This window comes from Phyllopteryx taeniolatus, chromosome 9 (assembly GCF_024500385.1).
Source record: "Phyllopteryx taeniolatus isolate TA_2022b chromosome 9, UOR_Ptae_1.2, whole genome shotgun sequence".
NCBI classification, from domain to species: domain Eukaryota; kingdom Metazoa; phylum Chordata; class Actinopteri; order Syngnathiformes; family Syngnathidae; genus Phyllopteryx; species Phyllopteryx taeniolatus.
In genome coordinates, this window is record NC_084510.1 from 10,071,144 (window position 1) to 10,093,725 (window position 22,582).

Sequence of the window (22,582 nt, forward strand, 5' to 3'; positions counted from 1 at the left end):
GCATTCACACTGAGTTCAGTCCCAGTTTGACGTGCAGCCGCTTGATTTCACAGTCCACCCTGGCGCATGGATTAAATTCACAAGTATGTAGGGGCAACACCGATGAGAAGATTTAAATAGAATATAATGCCTGAAGTACAAACACTGTCAATATTATTTCTTTTGGGCGCATACTCAAAAATAAGTCATTATGCCATACATTGGTCTAACCAGGGTATAACAGGGATTTGAAACGGAGTATAACTGTGGGCACCGGTTAAAATACTGTAATGATTCAAATTTTTGATTAACAACTATACTCACCCATGGCACTAATTAGATATTAAAACTTGAAAGATGGGGACCAGGTTTATATGACTGAAGGATAGTGTTTCAAATCATGATTGATTCCTCCATGCAGAGCTTAGCATTGGAAATGAACTAAATGCCCTTCATCAAAAACTGTGGGGGAAAAGTTAGTACTTCTTTATGTGAGGTAGATATCATTAGGATAAAATGTTGGACATTGTTTGGGGGATGAGTTCAAGCTGTGAACTTAGTAAGTAAATGTTTTATCTTACCAAGATACTTTGGACAGTTCTATGATTTGGGGGAGGCCCTTTTCTGTTCCAGCGCACAAAGCAATGTTAATGAAGGCATAGTTGTTTAAGTTTGGTCTGGAAGAACCTGATGGCCCTGACCTCAACCCCATCAAGCACTTTTGAAATGAGCTATAATGTAGATGGGTCAGGCCCTCTCATCGAACATCACCAAACACTGAAATCACAGATTTCACAGATAAATATTCCCATACACCAAAATTTTCGTAGAAAGAGAGAAACTGTTGTAACTGCCACTTACATTTCTCTGTTTGTGTAATGGACTAGTTTCCCCAAATTCATCTTGACCATACAGTGTACCTTTAGAATATGCAACAAGTAACTCTGGCAATCATTGAGACTACGCTTGGAATTAGAAGAAGTCATCAAAGGTTGGTCTTTTCAAGCCGGCATTGGATATCAGCGGTTTTAGGATTTGGATGGGTAACTGGAGGAGAGGGAGAGCAAGAAGCACCTGGCAGACATTTGCACATGGAGAAAATTGTATAAATTGGACCATGAGCAGCAGTCACTTTTTGGGCCTTTGTGTTTCAATTTAAGCCTGAAAATAACCACCAATATTTTTACTTTGCTAAAACAACACACAAGACTCTCATGTGAACCCGAACAATGAAACACTCAACAAAACTGTAGAGTTATGTGAGTGGAGAGGAAACCTTATTGTCTTTGTCATGTCTGTTGGGATGTGAGATAGATTCTTGCTGATGATAAAGTCATCAATCATCTCTTGAATGAATCCTCTCACACATTCTTGCGGTGCAAGCAATGGACCAGACTCATTTTTCACTATTGTGGCCTCAATTGAAAGAGATGAGACAGAGACCACATCCAGATATTATCTCCTGCTTAAAAGCTTATCAAGGAGACATTAAAGATACTGAGTGACGGCTTTGTATTTTGATGGCTATCGCTGTGAGTGATCTGATTTTTTTTTTTTTTTATCTTGCTCCAGTCTTTGTAATATAACCCATTCACAGGCCATAAAACTGCGTACCAACTCGGCCCTAGCTCGGCTCTATTATAGTCATTTGTCATACCCATGGTTCTTTCCCACAGGTAGACAATTTGTTCAAAAACCCCATTTCAGCACCCTGTGACATACAATATCAAAATAGATACTCATGGTCTCCTGTCAACTAGCCCACGGTTAATCTGCTGTACATTGTTACACTGTGCTATACTCTCAGTACTCTCAATTCCAGATCCTAAAATGAATGCAGAATTATGTCTAAAATATACTGTATATGGATTTCTTTGTAAAGAATAATGACCAAAGCTATGAATGGTACTGTCCTACAAAATGGCTACAATTCATGTCAGGGATGTCACCACTATTGTTGTTAAATTTTCTGTTTTTACAACCCCAATTCCAATGAAGTTGGGACGTTGTGTTAAACATAAATAATAACAGAATACAATGATTTGCAAATCATGTTCAACCTATATTTAATTGAATACGCTACAGAGACAAGATATTTAATGTTCAAACTGATAAACTTGATTGTTTTTAGCAAATAATCATTAACTTAGAATTTTTTGGCTGCCACACGTTCCAAAAAAGCTGGGACAGGGTCATGTTTGCCACTGTGTTACATCACCTTTTCTTTTAACAACATTCAATAAACGTTTGGGAACTGAGTATACTAATTGTTGAAGCTTTGCTTGATGTACAGCTTCAGCTGTTCAACAGTCAGCGGTCTCCGTTGTCGTATTTTACGCTTCATAATGCGCCACACATTTTCAATGGGAGACAGGTCTGGACTGCAGGCAGGCCAGTCTAGTACCCGCACTCTTTTACTACGAAGCCACGCTGTTGTAACACGTGCAGAATGTGGTTTGGCATTGTCTTGCTGAAAGAAGCAAGAAAAAGATATTGCTTGGGTGGCAGCATATGTTTGTCCAAAACCTGTATGCACCTTTCAGCATTAATGGTGCCTTCACAGATGTGTAAGTTACCCATGCCATTGGCACTAACACAGCCCCATACAATCACAGATGCTGGCTTTTGAACTTTGCGTCCATAACAGTCCGGATGGTTATTTTCCTCTCTGGCCCGGAGGACACGAAGTCCACAATTTCCCAAAACAATTTGAAATGTGGACTCGTCGGACCACAGAACACTTTTCCACTTTGCATCAGTCCATCTGAGATGAGCTCGGGCCCAGAGAAGCTGGCGGCGTTTCTGGGTGTTGTTGATAAATGGCTTTTGCATTGCATAGTAGAGTTTCAAGTTGCACTTACGCATGTAGCGCCGCGCTGTATTTACTGACATTGGTATTCTGACGTGTTCCTGAGCCCATTTAGTGATAGCCTTTACACACTGATGTCGGTTTTTGATGCAGTGCCGCCTGAGGGATCGAAGGTCACGGGCATTCAATGTTGGTTTTCGGTCTTGCCGCTTACATGCAGTAAGTTCTCCAGATTCTCTGAACCTTTTGATGATTTTATGGACCGTAGATGATGAAATCCCTAAATTCCTTGCAATTGTACATTGAGTACCATTGTCCTTAAACTGTTCGACTATTTTCTCACGCACTTGTTCACAAAGAGGTGAACCTCGCCCCATCTTTGCTTGTGAATGACTGAGCAATTCAGGGAAGCTCCTTTTATACCCAATCATGGCACCCACCTGTTCCCAATTAGCCTGTTCACCTGTGGGATGTTCCCAACAGGTGTTTGATGAGCATTCCTCAACTTTCTCAGTCTTTTTTGCCACTTGACCAGCTTTTTTGGAACGTGCTGCAGTCATAAAATTCTAAGTTAATGATTATTTGCTAAAAACAATAAAGTTTATCAGTTTGAACATTAAATATCTTGTCTCTGAAGTGTATTCATTTAAAAATAGGTTGAACATGATTTGCAAATCATTGTATTCTGTTTTTATTTATGTTCAACACAATGTCCCAACTTCATTGGAATTGGGGTTGTACTTGAGGTGTATATACAGTACACATTATTTCTCTTCTGGTTAATTCATGACTATTATACAGTTTTAATTTGAATCAAAATGTGTTCCATTTGTAGGTTGGATGGTCCTTGCTACACAGTTTTGTATCATTGCTTCGTGAGGAAATATTGTTTATTTATCACGTAACATACTGCAACTCCATGGTCAATAAGTGCAGGTGTATGGTTTATGTCCTTTATGGTATAGTGATTAACTATTGCTGCAAGAAGATTTTGGGTTAGCTTTTTTTGTGTGCTAAAACTGATATATAGCCTTAATTATATCTTCTTTTTATGATGCATTTTTAGATTTCTTGTGTTCAAAAAGCTATTCTTTTTTGGCTAAAAAGAAAATCTCTTAACTAACTAACAGTTTTGGCTGACACTTCAGCCTTGGTCAACAGCTCTGACTAAGGCTGAGTTCTCTTTACCCAAAACAACTAATTTTTCTGAGCTCATCAAATCTAAAAAAAATGTGCTGATACTGAGTATTGTCTTTTGAAGGAACAAAGGGATTATTTTACCACAGTTTGAATGCTGCACACCAGAAAAAAATGGGAAGTAGAATAATTTCCCCTTTGGGCAAGCTAAAGAAATGATCATGTGTGTTTTCTTGCAAGAAAGGTTTTAACTATTTTCCACTTTTAACTATGTTCAGAAGTATTTGGAAGGTGCCCCTTTTCATGATTTTGCCTTTATATACAATTAAAAATGTGATTAATTTGAAATAGATAAAGATAAGATTGGAGTAAACATTGCCTTTAATTCAAAAGTTTTGTTTATTGGCTTTGACAGTTGCAGACAATGTAGCCATTACTAGAAAGTGGCAGATGTTCACCCTGACAGTGTGGCAGAAATCCAGAAACCTCGCTCACAGACACGTTTTCAGAAACAGTCAGATACAAAAATATTTAATGTTGTTTAATTTTACACTGCGGCACGTTGACTGACTGGTTTGCACATCCGCCGCACAGTTCTGAGGAACCGGGTTCAAATCTGGCCCCGCCCTTGCGGAGTTTGCATGTTCTCCCCGTGACGGCATGGGTTTTCTCCAGGTACTCCAGTTTCCTCCCAGATTCCAAAAACATGCATGGAAGCTTAATCGAGGACTCTAAATTGCCCTTAGGTGTGAATGTGAGTCTGAATGGTTGTTTGTCTATGTGTGCCCTGTGATTGGCTGGCAACCAGTTCAGGGTGTTCCCCGCCTCTCGCCCGAAGATAGCTGGGATAGGCCACAGCACGCCCACGACCCTAGTGAGGATAAGCAGTACGGGAAATGAATGAATGAATAAATAAATAATTGTACACTTAATGAGGAGGCAGGCACTCCAGAGACACAGCTATTTGTGTACAAGCATAAAGCAATTTTCCTGACATGTCCCCTATAAAAAGGTTTTGACAACCTCACATTGAGTTTGGGGACTGACTGCACCTACTTTAAAGCGGTGTGGCACCAATCTGGAATATTTTATTAAATAAATGAATGAATGAATGAACGTTCATTCGTTCATTCAAACAAACAAACGAGTAAATAAATCACATGCCCTTAGTAACGTGGAAGAAGCTAATGTAATAAGAAAACATGATTGAAGTTGATAAACATGATTGAAGTCGATAATTAATATTCAATAGTATCCTGCACTCAGAAGATACAGTATTACATCTATTCATGACAGTTTCATGGGCCTCTTTTCCCCACAGTCAGCACTTTGCTGTCCTCGCCGCAACTGAGAGCAAGATCAACCTCTAAATGTCACATTTGACAGGACCACTTCTTCGTGTTGCGCACACAAATTTTTCTCGCTTTTTCGACTGATCATCTTGTGGAAGTGAATCTTCAGTAAAGGGATCAATACCGTATAAACTCATGAATGCATCATCTAAAAGTCAGTTTCCATGTTAATAAGTTAGCTGGGCAGAAAAAGAGAAAACATGGAGTGAATGGTACGACGTGTGCAAGAAGTGTCATCTTTTTGTAGTTGGTACTGACACATTTGAGCAATACACGGTTGACCAGGGACCAAATGGAATTGCAATTGCAAAGCGGAGTTCAGTGCACTGCTTCTGAATTTGTGAAATCATGTGAAATTAGGTGTAGACACAGATAATTGAGGGGCAAGTGGAAGGTTGACATACTTTACAACTTATTTTGATGGTACAGAAATTATGTTGAGATGAGATAGGTTGGCGCAAAGAGGTGAGCAAGAGGACTCTGGTAGGCAGAGGCAGTCAAAAAGGTGAGACTGGAGCTGAGCCAGGACCTGGATTGAGGAAGCAACTAACAGGCTGACGCCAAATAACAAATTGAAAATGTGGCTCGAGTAAGTATGAAGAGGCTACAATCGAGAACGGTTGTGGCAGATTTGTGAGCAACTTGATTATGGTGATGAGGTGCAAATGGAGCAAGTGTGGCTCTGCACACCTGTCCCCATTTTCACGGGCACTACCACTGAGAAAGAGCTACTCAACTGTGGAGAGTTTTCTACAGAGAGGGTGGTGAGGCCAAATATAGTATTTGAGGATGGTGGGTCATCAAAGTTAAAGTCTCTGTAAAGTGATTACATTACATAAATATGCATTTGTAGATAATTTCTGAAAACGTGCTGGGACTGAGAACTATGTAGTACTGAAATGTGGAGATGTAGCATTCATTTCTTTTCACCACATTTTTTTAGGGGGCTTGGGAGGAAGCTAAAATGGTTCCCCATGCCATACTTGGGCCTCCGGTATGAATTGCCACTCCCCCACCATTTAAAAACTTAAGATAGTTGGGCAACCAGTGGGCAATCCCAATACGTCCCCACCAATGAGTATACGTTGGCTTGTGTGCTTATTTTATGATTATAGTCCACAGTATCTATTTCATTTTGAAGGTGAGCCTCTAACATGATTTTACATTGTGTAAGTTACCATTGTTTTCATAGGGCATGTATAGACTGCTATCTCCAGTAGTGATATTTGATTGACAGCTAACAGTTGAGTGGGACATGGTTTCAGCACATTCAACGGACACGCCCGCAGCGTTTGAGAGTGGAGAGATAGACTTGATTTTCTCACAGTTTTGAAGTCTCATTTTATATATTATACTTATATACTCAATATACTTTTATATACGGATTTTTTTAATCCTTCAAATTCTGAAGGATTGTTAACAACACTCTTCTCTGTAGTGCGTCAAATTTAAAAGACTAGTTTTGCTTTACAGGGTCTTTAAGGATGCATAATCAATTTATAGATTTAACATGAATTTATTGTAAATCTTGCCAGACAGAACATTAAAATGTTACAAAACATTGTATGTACACTGCCATGCGTACAGCAGTGTACTCTTCCTTCACATACAAGAGTTTTGCATTCATTTTTAATGTATTATATTACACCTAATGTTAGGTGTCAGCCAATGCATTATTCATAATAAATAATGTATGGTGTATAATCCACCATGTCTGAACCTAAATGTGTTATTTTAGAGGCAATTACATCGCTTTGAGAGGTAGTCACCACGATTTCTATGTCAAAACTCATTCCCAGTGGCTTTTTTCTTACTAAATATTCCAGTCATGTTGGGTTTTTATTTTTACAATCCAGTATTCCAAATTTACAGTAGATTGCACAGTGACTTTAGAGCTTCTCCTGTTGCTACAACCTTGATTTGGAAAAGGAAACAGCCCCCTAAGACATGGGGTCATAAATGTCTGATAATACCAACGTCTGTATCACACCAAACTATTAAATATGTTGTTAGAACTTTATTTGCAGTCCCTTTGAAAAACTTTCTGCATTTTCAGTTTACCTCTTACACTTTTTGGTGGAGGCGAAAAAAATAATCACGCATTGTATTAGACCAACTGTGCACACGAAAAGGTTTTCTTCAAAAGAATGCCAATTTCTAAAGGCTATTTACTGGTGTCATTCAAACGGGCAGTTTCGGTTATTTCAAATGGACAATTTAGTTGCTCATTTTGCCATCCAGCTCTCTTACAGTGCGCAGTGACCTGTGTCGTATGGATGTTGGATAGAGTTCAGGTCATGCCAACCCAACTACGGGGTGCAGTAAAGCATAAAGAGGTACCGAGGCACCTGCATGCACTTGGCATACAGATGTTTGTGTGGTATTGTAAAGCTATAACAAAGCATACACACACACGCACACATACACACACTCACACACACCAGGAAAGAGAATTGAAATCAAATGTGAGGCGTGATTAATAGAGGTTTGGTGACATTATACGATCCATTTTTGTGACATTGTGCATTCAAATCAGAACAATGTTTCTGGCCTAGCACTACACTATTTCTGGCTTCACGCTCCTGTCACAGCAATAACAAATGTGCAGTGCAAGTGACAGCACACCATGGTTTTCTCTTTTTACTGCAACTTTATCTTGAGCCACCATTTATTATGCAACATAATATAACTGCCATGCTCATACAAGAATATCTGTACACCTGAAGACCATTGAAGTAGGTTACATCCTGCATATATTAACTATAATCACCATCTTTTTCTATTCATGTGTGGGGTAGCTTCAGAAAACTTTTCATGTGTTTTCTCCAAAGTAGTGTGTTGTTTTTGTATGTCTGCCAGCTATTTGCTTTCACAACTTTTCTGAACAACCACAAATGTAATAAAAGCTAGAATTGACATTTCCACTATGAGGAGTCCCCTCCTCCACCCTTCATTCACAAGGCTCGAGCTTGGCAGTGGGTCCACTTGCCATGGGCCTGAATGAGTCCATGACATGGAGTGTTATATATGCCAGGGTATTACGAAGCCCTTCTTAATCCGCTTTGTCATGCTGTTCCCTCCGGACTGGGGTAATTTCATGGTGCTGAACTGATATTGATAGAGCTTTGGTAAATGAGGCACGCTGCAATCGTTAACTTTAATAACCATAAAGATGTGAGCAGTGGAGTCACACAGGCCCGCCAGAAGAAGCCCATGCAGGTGATTAAGAATCGACCCGGGCTGTGGCCAGCATGGCCTTGCATCTCTTATCCATACTAATCAAATTACCTGTAAAAGACGTCAACACGATCACTTCCAGTGTTACGGCTGCCGTATCATTTGCCTACTTAGTAAACTGGAGCTAATTGTGACGTCTCCATTGAACAAAAATAATTTTTAAAGCATGTTCTGCACTGTTCTAATCTTGTCTCAAATGCTAATTTTATTACAGTGACATTCAGGTTTCTCTTAAAAAAACAACATTGATTTGCGTGACTTTAAATCACTAGATCAGTGGTTCTGTCAGTCAACTGGCGCTCTTGAAGGCCTCTCCGCCCCCTCCCTCTTCATTGCTACACTGACTCCTCCTCTCTCTCGGGTTCACACTCCCTGTTTGTGTTACCTTTCACTGTAAAGTCCGTTTGTTTTGCGTGGGTGATGCTGCTCTGCTTCAGGGAAACAGCCCCGGCAGTTGCCCTCCTGACAGTAGAGAGAGAAAACCTCACGGCGGTCAGAGAAACCCAACAGATAACTAAAATGTGGTGATTGAGGCTAAATCCACTCGAGCACGAGCTCAGTTCAAAAAGCTTCAAATAATTTGTTTAGTTTTGTAACTTGTCTTTTTACTAAAAGAACGATCAGTCACAAAATGGGTGCTAAGAGACGACGGTTACTGGTTACTTCTTTTTACAAATAATGACATCAGCAACATGAGTCAGTTTTGAATTGCGACTTTAGGACTGAGGGTTTTGTTTTTTGTTTTTATCTTTTGCTTATCAACACGAATATACAGTAGCTCCAAGCTGTTTGACATTTAGTAAAGGGCCACAGATCTTTGATATTTCCATTATTGATTTCCAAATCCAAATAAACTCGAGGTGTCCCGAAACAGATTTTATTTGTACTCATAAGTTCCACTGTATTCAACTCATTTAGAATATCAATCAATGAAAAATCCTTTCGTTTTTATACTTGTGTAGATACTCACCTCCTGTAAATGCCTGAATTTTGACATTATGAATCATTCACTTGGAAATCACAATAAATTCCTTATCCTACATTGTTAACAATAGTGTAATTCCTGGAAATTGATTATTATTATATTATCTGAATTTCTCTCAAGAATGAATAATTACTTCATTTTGATAATAATTTTACCACTTTTACCGTGATGATTCTGACTATCAAACAGCAGTTGGAAATTACAACCCTAATTCCAATAAATTATCAAAATAATTGGGATGTTGTGTTAAACATAAATAAAAACAGAATACAATGATTTGCAAATTATGTTCAACCTATATTTAATTGAATACACTACAAAGACAAGATATGTAATGTTCAAAGGGATAAACTTTATTGTTTTTAGCAAATAATCATTAACTTAGAATTTTATGGCCGCAACACATCTTTTAACAACATTCAATAAACATTTGGGAAACAGTCCGGGGTCTCCGTTGTCGTATTTTACGCTTCATAATGCGCCACAGATTTTCAATGGGAGACAGGTCTGGAAAGCAAGCAGCCCAGTCTAGTACCCGCACTCTTTTACCACGAAGCCACGCTATTGTAACATGTGCAGAATGTGGTTTGGCATTGTCTTGCTTAAATAACCAAGGACGTCCATGAAAAAGACGTTGCTTGGATGGCAGCATATGTTTCTCCAAAATCTGTATGTACTTTTCAGCATTAATGGTGCCTTCACAGATGTGTAAGTTACCCATGCCATTGGCACTAACAAAGCCCCATACCATCACAGATGCTGGGTTTTGAACTTTCCGTCCATAACAGTCCGGATGGTTCATTTCCTCTCTGGCCTGGAGGACATGACGTCCACAATTTCCAAAAACAATTTGAAATGTGGACTCGTCGGACCACAGAGCACTTTTCCACTTTGCATCAGTCCATCTTAGATGAGCTCGGGCGCAGAGAAGCCGGCGGTGTTTCTGGGTGTTGTTGATAAATGGCTTTTGCTTTGCATTGTAGAGTTTTAAGTTGCACTTACGTATGTCACGCCGAACTGTATTTACTGACATTGGTATTCCGAAGTGTTCCTGAGCCCATGTGGTGATATCCTTTACACACTGATGTTGGTTTTTGATGCAGTGCCGCCTGAGGGATCGAAGGTCACGGGCATTCAATGTTAGTTTTTGGCTTTCCTGCTTACATGCAGTGATTTCTCCAGATTCTCTGAAACTTTTGATGATATTATAGACCGTAGATGATGAAATCCCTAAATTCCTTGCAATTGTATGTTGAGGAACATCGTCCTTAAACTGTTCAAACTGTTTTCTCACGCACTTGTTCACAAAGAGCTGAACCTTCCCCCATCTTTGCTTGTGAATGACTGAGCAATTCAGGGAAGCTCCTTTTATACCCAATCATGGCACCCACCTGTTCCCAATTAGCCTGTTCACCTGTGGGGCATTCCAAAATGGTGTTTGATGAGCATTCCTCAACTTTCTCAGTCTTTTTTGCCAACTGTCCCAGCTTTTTTGGAACCTGTTGCAGCCATAAAATTCTAAGTTAATGATTATTTGCTAAAAACACTAAAGTTGATCAGTTTGAACAATAAATATCTTGTCTTTGTGGTGAATTCAATGAAATATAGGTTGAACATGATTTGAAAATCATTGTATTCTGTTTTTATTTATGTTTAACACAACGTCAAACTTCATTGGAATTGGGGTTATAAAATAACCTAATCAGTCATATCGTCATCAGCAATTTGAGTCACTGTCGACAATGTCTACAATACAATGAGCATATACCAAAATGGCAGTAGTTTGCCTTCTACACAGAAATATGGCGTGTACATGTTGTGTCACGTCCTCCCTTTCTCATAATTTCCAAAGAGATGAGCGTCAAACATCATAGCACCACAGATAATTTAGAATTATCCAGTGTGGTCTATTTCTACCCCTCCAAGGGATTTATCTTCCAACACTATCCATTTTAACTGACACTGTTACACAAGTAGGCAACCCTAAATGAGGATTGTGTAATTCCTGATCAAATATACATTCATATTAGCTGCCGAGAGGAGGAACATGAAAAGGTGTTTTCAAGCACTCCCTGCAAGGTCCTCATTTGGAATACACTCAACAATGCTTGGTAGCATGTTTAAACATTATGCTAACTAATCGGGGGTGAGTGCTGTTGAAGTTCCAACCAAGTCATGAAAAGATGCATTCTTATGAGCATCATAAAACATATATGCAGTGAGACAGCTGGCACCAAGCCACTCTGATGCATTTTTCCCAGTGTATCTTTCTACTTTCTATTAATGTTTAACACAACGTACCAACTTTCCAATTCCAACTTCATTGGAATTGGGGTTGAATAGAATCACTTTCTCAGTCCTCGGTATCACATCTGGGCTCGGATCCTCTTTCAGAGGCCTCGGATTTTGAGGTTTCTGCGCAGGATCCTAGCTGCTCCCAGTATTGCGCTCTGCAGGAGCCATCCTCCCAGCTTGGGGGTTACTCCCACCACCACCACTATTGGCTTCACCACCCACATTTTCACTAGCTCTTCCTTCAGTCCTTGGTATTTCTCCAGCTGTTCATGTTCCTTTCTTCGGACATCTATCACGACCACTGTCTTATGATGTTTATGTGTGTGTATCTATCTATCTATCTATCTATCTAGCTATCTAGCTATCTAGCTATCTATCTATCTATCCATCTATCCATATAGATGCACATGGCATTACAAAACCCATTTAGGCAATAGACGACCTGGTTGACTGAAGCAGAAGCATCTGCTTGATTTGAGAAACAGAAACACAACTCAGCTTGCAGGTGGAAACATTTCATTTACACTTGAATGCATTCCAATTAAGTTGTAAAAAAAATAGTTCTTGGGGGTCTCTGGTTTTCCTCACTGCTTTGTTTATTCCCTTGGCCATACAGTATGCTAATATTTTGATAACTGTGTGATAAAAGCTGTGAGGAAGCGAAGAAGGAAGAAAAATGCTAGCTGAGAGCTCATCTCTTGGCCACAGAACACATTGTTGATTCAGAAACCAATTATTATTATTTCTTCTTTTTTTGCAGCAGTTTGAAAAATGTATAAGCAATGAAGACAGAAGACAGCGATTGCTTGATTAGTGACATTTTGTCACTCAAAAGCTATAAATATTCTGCATATTTTTGTGTCATTATTGAAATTGAGTTAGCGGTAACAAGTTTAATTAGTTCAATTAGTAGTATAGAGACTTACTTTAGATCAATTCATTGTTATTGTTCTAAATTGATGTACCGAACGGAAATGACTTGTATCAGATAAAAGTCGATTGCCTCGAAGTGACTATACAATCTCACCGAAACACCTCTGGAAAACTATGCCTCCAAAGTTAAGAAAAATACGGAGTTCTAACTATTTCTATGCATTGTCATGCAACACTTGAGTTCAGTATGCCTGGGTTAGTGGGTCTTGTGTGGTTGTGTTTTTTTACATGTGTGTGCGTGTGTGTGTGATGCTACCACAGAAATGCATACCAGTTGTGGCAAACTGGAATTCTGTTCATAACCATAACATCGAAAAAGGACAGGCTGTTCTTTACAACATGCAGTAGAATTTGGTGGTTCAGCTAACGTCTGCCTGACAGTCAAGAGATTCTGGATTCAAATCTTGGCCTTTCATATTCACTGAGGCAAATAATAGAAATTGTGTCGTTGACCATTACTAACCAAGAGTACCAGTTACCAGACCATGTTCCCCTTTTGTAAATCTAGCATTTTCTTAGCCATCATCCCATTACACAACCTGTTGTAGTTTTGTCATCGAAATATTCGTGCTCACATTTATAATTTCCATCCATTTTCTATACTGCTTACCTTAATCAGGGTTGTGGTGAGATGGAGCCTGGTGCAGTTTCCTTTGGGCAAACGGACTACACCAGTTTGACTATCCCAGTCAATCACAGGACACATACAGTATAAAGAAAGACAACAGCTGGTTGTTTGTTCATACAGTATGTGTGCCCTGCGATTGGCTGGCGACCAGTACGCTACGTCTTGCCCGAAGTCAGCTGAGATAGGCGCCAGCTCACCCGTGACCCTAGTGAGGATAAGCGGTTCAGAAAATGGATGGGATGGACATTTGGGGTACACCTTTAAACTATGTTTCTGGATCATTGCTGTTTCCATGTCAGCTGATCTACAACACTTTCTCATTAATTGGCGTTTGGACTAAGCTGAAAACAATAAGGCATTGGTCTCCTTACACATAATCACCTCATCCTGTCACTCAATGGCTGCTGTCACTGTGGGCCACTGAGAGAAAAATGACCAGCCAATGGCACCATCGATGCCCTTCACTTCCCCTCAATAAAGTCTGGGGTGCACAGCCATCCACTCCATCTTAGAAGGTTGGTTTAACCCCTTTCGCTGTCTCACAGGCTCAGAGGACAGCATCCATCACAGCCCACACTCACATCTTGACAGCATAAACAGTGTACAGTTACCATTGAGCTGTGAGCATCCGAATAAACAATATTTCAAATGAAACATGCCATTATGTCAAATAAGCCAACTGGATGGCGGGACTTTGATTGCAAACTTTTTCATTTGTATTATATTGATTAGCCCTGTACAATGTAACTCTGCTACACAGTGAACACCTTCTATATTTGGAATAAGAATGTTTCCTCAAAATATGGCCTAGTTGTTAACACATCTGCCTCGAAGTTGACAGATTCGGCTCGGGCCTTCCTGTGTGGAGTTTGAATGTTCTCTTGTGCTTCATGCATTGTCTACTCGTCCAAAAACATGCCTAACATGCATGTGGACAGAGGTTATAGGGGTAAATGTGAGTGTGGACAGTTCATTGTATCTTTGTGCCCTGCGATTGACTCGTGACTAGTCCCGAGTGTACCAGGTGTTCTCCCCTGAATTCCCCTGTGATACGTTCCAGCCCATTTAAGCATATATTCTGTATAGTGGATGAAATTTAAGAAAGAAAAAGGAGCCACAAAGTGCTTCAGAGTTTGAATGGTGTAAATATTGCCCAAAATATTATATATATAATGTATAGTATAAAAACTAAGAAAATGTTACAGTGCCAAACTACACTGTAAAATACAGTAACTTTACCAATAGGGTGAATCAAAAGTCAACAAATTTGTAAAGGCAGACATTTTTATATTTACACTTTATTTATATATACTTTATATACTTTGATTAGATCTCGTTAGAATGTACAGCATGTAGTGACCAGTGAGAGTACCTGTAAATACAACAATTACCCAAAACAACACAGTAAATCTTGTTTAGTAGCCACTCTTAAAGAAAATCTATGCTTTCTTCTGCTTCTACCACAGTCACTGATGGTGTAGTGGTACATTCGCCTGACTTTGGTGCAGGCAGCGTGGGTTCAATTCCCACTCAGTGACGGTGTAAATGTGAATGTGAATGCGAGCGTGAATGGTTGTCTGTGTTTTTATGTGCCCTGCGACTGACTGGCGACCAGTTCAGGGTGCAGTCTGCCTTTCGCCCAAAGTCAGCTGGGATAGGCTCCAGCTTCCCGCGACCCTAACCAGGATGAATGGTGTTGAAAATGGATGGATGGATGCTTCTACAACCTCAGCATCCCCGTAGTATGTGTGGAGTTGATTAAAATGTTATTTATTTATATATTGATTTATTCATCTATTTATTTTTTCTCAATCCCTGTTTATACTGTATCTCCATTTTTGTTTTCTGTATGTGTTACATCCTGAAATTCTCCCAATGGGGGGGTTGTTTTCTGCTCAGATATTCAGACAGCTCCACCAATGCAAAAAAAAATATCTAAGATTAATCAAGACAGAACACATTTTAATGAACAAGAAATGTTCTTGTATGACATTTACAGGTCAGGATGTGTCAGAAATTTAATTGGTGGGGGAATACGGTATGTCTGTGGTCCGATGGCTACACGTGTGTGTATTACAAATCAACAAAGCATGCCAATAAAGTTACTCAGAAAATGTGAGGTTTTGCAGTGCCTGTGATGCAATGTAAACTCCTCACTGAGTCAGCTTTGACTGGAAAGCAAGTGCGCAGGTCAGAGGGCCACCAGTAAAATATTCAACTAACCAACACATGGTGGGGTTTGGGGCTTTAACACACTCAAGGGATTTTTTTCCCCTCCTACTTTTAGAGTCTGTGTTGCGCCTTGTCCTGCCCAAGAAACCCCTAACAAGTGTTGAGAGAGGTGGATTAATAGTGCATGACAGAGCGGTCCATCGGGACTGCAAATGTTTGCCTCTTAATCCAAGATTCAGTGGCCTTTGGTCTGACCACAACAGACATTGATGGAAATGGGAGAAGAAAACTCACCCAACTCGTGTAATCCGCTTGAAGGACAGTTCTGTAATTCATTTCAAACATTTGAAGAGACAATTTCAGCCAAAGAAACACACACTGGTTGTTGTCAGTGAGTATAAATGGGTCTTTTTGTGTGCCCTGTAGAGCTCGCTGAGTAAGTAAACGATACAAACACTATGGTTCCTGCCATTTAGTGGCCTTCCCCCATCTGTGTGTGCTCTACAGTCAGTAGATCTGAGAGGATACATGTAACATCCTGTTATTCTTTCCTCCTTTCTTCATCGTCCTGGGATGGGTTCCGCTTTAATTGTTGGATGCAGGTGTCTGTTGCAGTGCCTGTCAAGAAAAGATAAAGAGTTTTTCCCTGGGCGCAAAGAAAGGGGCGTGCAGTGATGAAGGGCCTCTCTCCTGCAGCTCCGCTGGCTGCATTAGCCCGTCGCTTTATAATTGTGTGAAGGGGGCACTTCCAATGGCTCCCTCATTACTCACTGGCATGGTCGCTACCTGGCAGGCACATACACCTCGTCCTTTAGCACTCTCTCGCTGTCTCACTTATTCCAGGATGTCCCTTGCCTCCATCCGTCCCTCCCATGGGCAATCCCCCTGATTGCTATTTTGACCCAGTATCCCCATTGGCAGATATTGTCTTTTCTTCTCCAAATATTTTTTTCTGACGTTCTCCTTTGTTAGCCACCATACTATTGTATTGCCTTCACACTGAGTGATGTCACCTATTTCTTGGAGTTAATATTTTAGTGTTGTATAGCCTGTACGTGAACCTCAGAGATCTCAGTCATTCAGGTCTTTTGCTTGGCCGGTTGCTGAGAATTTCAAGACAAAATGTATTCACTGGCCACATTCTTAATTACATGTGTAGTTGAATTAGATTAAATACAAACACTGTGACCAAAATGCTCTCATGTGATGGCGTAATCTTCGAGATACGTGGAGTGCTGCCTTACTGACCTTGCTGTTGGTTTTGTGATTTGTGTATGGGACTACATAACACATTGTTCTTTTAACAAAGTGCTTTCCCTGTCTGCTTGATGTGGTGCATTTAATATTTTAGCCATCTCATTAATTCTGAAGAAAGATTGGACCTACTTCTAAGTATGAAGCGGTGTAATTTAGTAACAACCCTCCAAACTAATGGTCTGTTTTAATGACACTGACATACATATGGTCGGAAAATGAAAAGATGGAATCATTAAAACAATTTGAGAATTTGTAGCATGTGACAGATGACGTGAAATCAGCGTGTTTTCCGAAGCCTTTTTCATTCGGACCACACTTGTGTTGCGGATGCCTTTGTTCATTGTTTGTGGCATGTCTCTTCATGTTTCTTCACACATAGACAAACCACGTGATGCATGATTGTGTATTTCTCGTCCATTTGTCCACAGAGGGAGGTACGTGTGAGGTGATTGCGGCCCACAGATGCTGTAACAAGAATCGCATAGAGGAACGCTCTCAGACCGTCAAGTGCTCCTGTTTACCAGGCAAAGTGGCAGGGACAACGCGCAACAAACCCTCCTGTGTGGATGGTGAGGAAATACCTCTGAATATAGTTACACATTTCTTTTATTAACGACAGAAATGTGCGACAAGGAGATCTCTTTATGGCTGCTTTAGAATTGCTCACTTTATTAAACATTCCATTAAATGACAGGTCATAAATAACAAGGTTTAGAAAGGAGAAAATACAAGAAAGAAGGAGATTAAATATAAATCCATGTTGTTTTTAAAAAAAAAAAAGTTTAAACAATATACTAACGGTACAGCACTGCACGGTGGGAAGAATACTAAAATAACAGAGTTAAGCACTTACCCAGTACATAAGTATTATTTTCTGTGCTAATAATACAAATCCATTCAACCGTTAGGCAGGCTGCATTTCTGTGCTTCTGGGCATCAAGTGGTTGATCCAAAGTTTGTGAACACCTGAGCAAGGAGCATGTTGCAGATCACAATGCCCACGGCAGATCAGGCTGATGGAAATTAATAACTAATAAACAATTCAGGGAAGCTCTAGCATAGTGCACCTGAATTGCGTCAGATGAGGAAAACAATCAGGCTCGGGCACCTTTCTGGGGGGAATAAAAGCAGGCAGGAAGTCTACATCAAACTTATTCAGACACAACTGTGATGCCCTCCTTATGCCACAAAGCTCATGTATTGCCTCCCAATCTCAATCATTTCACCTCAACCCCAGCAGGAGATCAAAGTGTTCACCCCTTATGAAAAATGATGCAAAAAAATCCTCATTAATAGGGCTGTTACATGAAGGGCCAGACAGGCACTGGATGGACTCCACAGGGCTGGTTATCCATCTGACAGTAAAGATGATCAAGGAATATGAATTAACCATGAGACAAAGCTCACACACACAAAACGAATTCTGGGTTGATGAAAAGCCGAGTCCTTGGTACTTGAGACGTTCTGATCTTTAGATGGAAATATTTGCTGGAAACATTTCGTTTTTGTCATTTGTTGCAAATCTAAATTCTCTTCAACAGAGTAGACTGTCGACACTGTCTCTTCACCTGACTGAGATGTCCTTTGAAAATCTCTCAAATAACTTAGTTTCCCCATACTTTCAGTCTGCCTTTGCATTTTTCGTGACATAAGCTAATTTGAATACTGAAAGTACTGAAATCAGCACACTCTACAAATAAGAATTAAAAACACATTGCAAGTGTCATCCTGGCAATCACCTGTCGTGATCACTTGCGGTATTGGAGCCTTGACAATGCAATTATGAATTGTGGTTGGGAACAATTATTTCCAAAAAGATGAATCAGTGCCCAAAGTCGGCTGGACTCGGCTCCAGCACACCCGCGATCCTAATGAGGATAAGCAGTAGGCTACAAAAATTGGATGGATGGATGAAGATGAATCAGCTGAAAGACTGCAATGAGTATACTGCAAACATACTGTAACTCAACCTTTTCAATATCCATAGTAGTTTTTTTTTTTTTTTTTTAACAAACAGTGGCTCCTCCAAATTGCTGTTCAACCAAAATGTTCTGTAAAAATGTGCCATGAAGGCGGCACAGTGAGCGACTGGTTAGCACATGTACCTCACAGTTCTGAGGACCCTAGTTCAAATCCGGCCTCACCTGTGTGGAGTTTGCATGTTGTCAACGTGACTCCCATATCCCAAAAACATGCATGGTAGGTTAATTGAAGACTCTAAATTGCTCTTAGGTGTGAATTGGATTACGAATGGTTGTTTGTTTATATATGTGCCCTGCGATTGGCTCGCGACCAGTTCAGGGTGTACCCCGCCTATCGCCCAGAGTTACCTGAGATAGGCTCCAGCACGCCCGTGACCTTAGTGAGGATACGTGCTACAGAAAAATTAATGAAGGAATGTGCCATCAAGTCACACACACGCACACACATGGCGGACAGGCTTTTCTTAAGTTACGCCATGTGAGGCATCAACAAATCATGTGAGTTTTCAGCAAAAGTTGGAAGATTTCATGTTACTCAATATATATAATTTTTAGAACTATGAATGAATGAGTGGTAATTCGGATTCACTCAAAAACACATCCCAAATCATAATTTTCTAATCCGAATCAAAACAAATCAAAGAATAACATTTAGCGCTACATACCTTATTCTTAAAAGAGCTGCAATACTGTGAAGCCGCATTTGCTTCCTGTTTGCGTCCGCCGCTATTTTGACTTTATGCGCATGCGCACATGCGGAGTTGTACAGTGGCTACCAAGTCTTGTTGTACGACTATCTGATCATGACTCATGGATGTGTGTAGCCGTCTCCACCGAGCGATAATCTCCAAAAATAAATTGGATAAAGTTATCCAAGATTCAACCAACACGTGGTGGATGACTGATGAGAGATAGCGGCTAACTAGCAACTAACTCGCTGGGCCAGTGAAGATGATGCTTCCAGCCAGCATGACTTTACCCATTTTACGGCACCAAGACTGGCGTAAAAACAGACCACAGCCACAATTGGGCGAGGTATCCTGGGTAAAGTAAGCCATTTTAAACTAAACAGAAACGTTTTTGTGAGACGTGGTTGTCAAACCACTCGAGCCGAAATATGTCAACGACAGCGTACTCTCTTTCTGGTGTTGTGACAAAATCTGGCACCCCAAAAAAACTGCGACCAGGACATAATCAGGGGGCTATATATAGTTTAGTTTGCAAATTATCAAATTGGATTTTTCTTTTGTTGGACATAGACATGTGGGTGTCAGCTCGAATAAGATCATTCTCTCCCTGAACAGGATAAGGAGTATTGATAATTGATGGATTTATAGTCTCCACCGCAGGGATGTCCAACTCATTTTCATCATGGGCCACATCGTAGTCATGGTTTCCCTCAGGCTAGGCAGCTGCTACGACTTTGAAATTCATATAGATGTGGTATAACCACCTCATCATATTATTACTTATACACAATGCCACTGCATTTCATTGGTATTATACATATAGTATTGTTAACAACCAACTGGATTTGAAATCAGTAGCTGTGAAAAATTGTGGCAAACATATATAAAATTATACAACGATTGTTCAGTTTATGGCAGTAGCTCAGTCTGTAAGGACTTGGGCTTATGCGTCGGAGGACACAGGTTTGAGTCCCACTATGGACAAACAATGTAAAAACGGCAACTCATATTCTTGCTGGTTACTGCCTAAGGTGCCCTTGTGTAAGGCATTATCCTCACCACCTCAGCTTAAGAGGTGCAGCACTCTGCGCCTCTTTCACAATGAATCTCTCCTCGCATGCCTTCATGTGGGTGATTTAGTTCAATGTGGTCTATGCAGCGAATATATTGGAGTGTGAGTTGAATTTCCCCTTGAGGGACTAGAATGGGTATAATAAAAGATAGAATAAACAATAATACTATAATAATAATCATAATAACAATGATAATAAAAGTTAAGAAGGAATTTGGTGAAAAACCAGTTCAAGTATAGACAAATTGGAATTTTGGTACCTATTTTCTGCCAAAATGAAAAGAACACATCGACTTAGCAAGATTTGTTTTCAAGGGTCAAACAAAATAATGTCTGACACCTGTGGTCTACAGTGATTGTGCCTGTGAGCTGTGCATTCTGAGCAGAATTGAGCACAATTCCAATAGTGGGAATGCATTGTGGTGGAACAAGGTGTGTGGCAGCATGACAGTAGACAGCCTTTAATGTCGCTGTTGCACAATTAGTGAAAAAAAAAATAGATTTTGTTTAACCTACCTGGCAACAACTTCACTTGAAAAGACAGCAGCTGAATGGTTGGAAGACAGTCGATCACAACTGTGTAAAATGCAGTAAATGGTCCCACTTTGTATGTCTTTGACATTCAGTGTAAGATGATGAAAACAGCACAGTGCTTATTTTGTCATTTTACTCTCATGGGCACAAGCATGCCGAGTGAAAGCTCTTCACAGATTCATGCAGGTAAACAAACTGATGTGCGAGTTACCCCAGATGTTCATCGCAGCGGTTTACTATGAATACATTTCTGTAAAAATCTTACCGTCACAATGAGATCAAAAAATGACTCAGTAGTCATTGCTATGCTCACTGAACATAAGAATTTCTGACTATATTTTGCAGAGCGAGGGAATTTGTTTCACTGCGTCATGAAGAAAGTTTCAAGTAGAAGTTGGGTAAAATCAGACAAATCAAAGAATACCTGACAAAGATCCAGGCACAGAAATAGAAGCTATTGTTAACACTTAACACCTCAGTAGGTTTGAGTCCCCTGGCCAGAAATCTTCAGAGTCAGTGAATCGATTAACAAGCACTTAAAAGTGGAGTGGTGATAAAAATGAAAAAGACAAGCCACTGAACAGCAACACAGCGGTATTGACCACAAATGTGCCACAAATAAGATGACCTCAACTTCTTATAAAGGCAATTTCTTTATTTAGATGCCTCACATTCCACTGAAATCATTTTCACCAACTTTATTTAGTGCTAAAACCACATGAAATATAAAGATTATTAGTGAGGATAAGCGGTACAGAACATGCATGACTGGATGGATAGTCACACATACTGCAGTATAAACACCTTTGACCAGTCTTGATCAGTGGCAGACAATTGTTCTTTGGTGGACACCGTTCCCCTTACTATGTGTTCAGACTTGGTGGAGTGAGTGGACTGCCCCAGAATTTCTCCCCATCTCATCACCCCGCTGGGGGCCGCCTGCTGCCACTGTACCATACACAGGTTACACGCTCACACAGATTAACAATCTTAGAAAAATGAATTGTTATTATATACAAAGAGTTTGTTTTTAGGAGTCATTTGTTCTGGACACACAAGCACAGCCTAGAGGAAAGTGTTCATCTTTATCTTTCGCCAAATTTGTAATTTTGCTGATGGGCTGTTTTATCGGTTATTTGCATCTAAATCCAACATCAAAGAACATGGTGACCATAAATCCCATTGTTGTGTGTGTTGTTTGCACCCAAGCATCATAGGTTCATTGCGCAAATGCTAAAAATCAAGCAATAAATTATTCAAGTTGCCGAGTGTTCCCCTTAAAGTTTTCGCCTGGCATGCTTGTGACACTGAGGTCACTCATGTCTCGGACCACTGTCAGCGATCGGGCCTTAGAACTGGCCCCACTGTTCTCACCTTTACAGTGCTGCTGTTGGTATATCACAGGTAACGAGTAGGTCAGTTTTGGTGTTTTAATAGAATTTTAGTCCCACCAGTATGGCACAATTTTACACAATTTATACATTTTTAACAATTGCCACAAATGTATGACCAATAACTTTG

At 40.1% G+C, this 22,582-nt stretch overlaps 1 protein-coding gene across 2 annotated transcripts in view; it reads left to right on the plus strand.

The window, feature by feature from the left end:
• LOC133484044 (chemokine-like protein TAFA-1) overlaps positions 1–22,582 on the plus strand; it is a 176,880-nt gene that overhangs the window by 124,955 nt on the left and 29,343 nt on the right. For both annotated transcript variants that reach the window (XR_009790277.1, XM_061786105.1), the window contains exon 3: positions 17,213–17,353. Coding sequence is in view for 1 of the 2 variants with exons in the window: in XM_061786105.1 (XP_061642089.1) it covers positions 17,213–17,353 (141 nt within the window). In the remaining variant the exon portion in view is untranslated. The remainder of the gene's footprint in view (positions 1–17,212; positions 17,354–22,582) is intronic.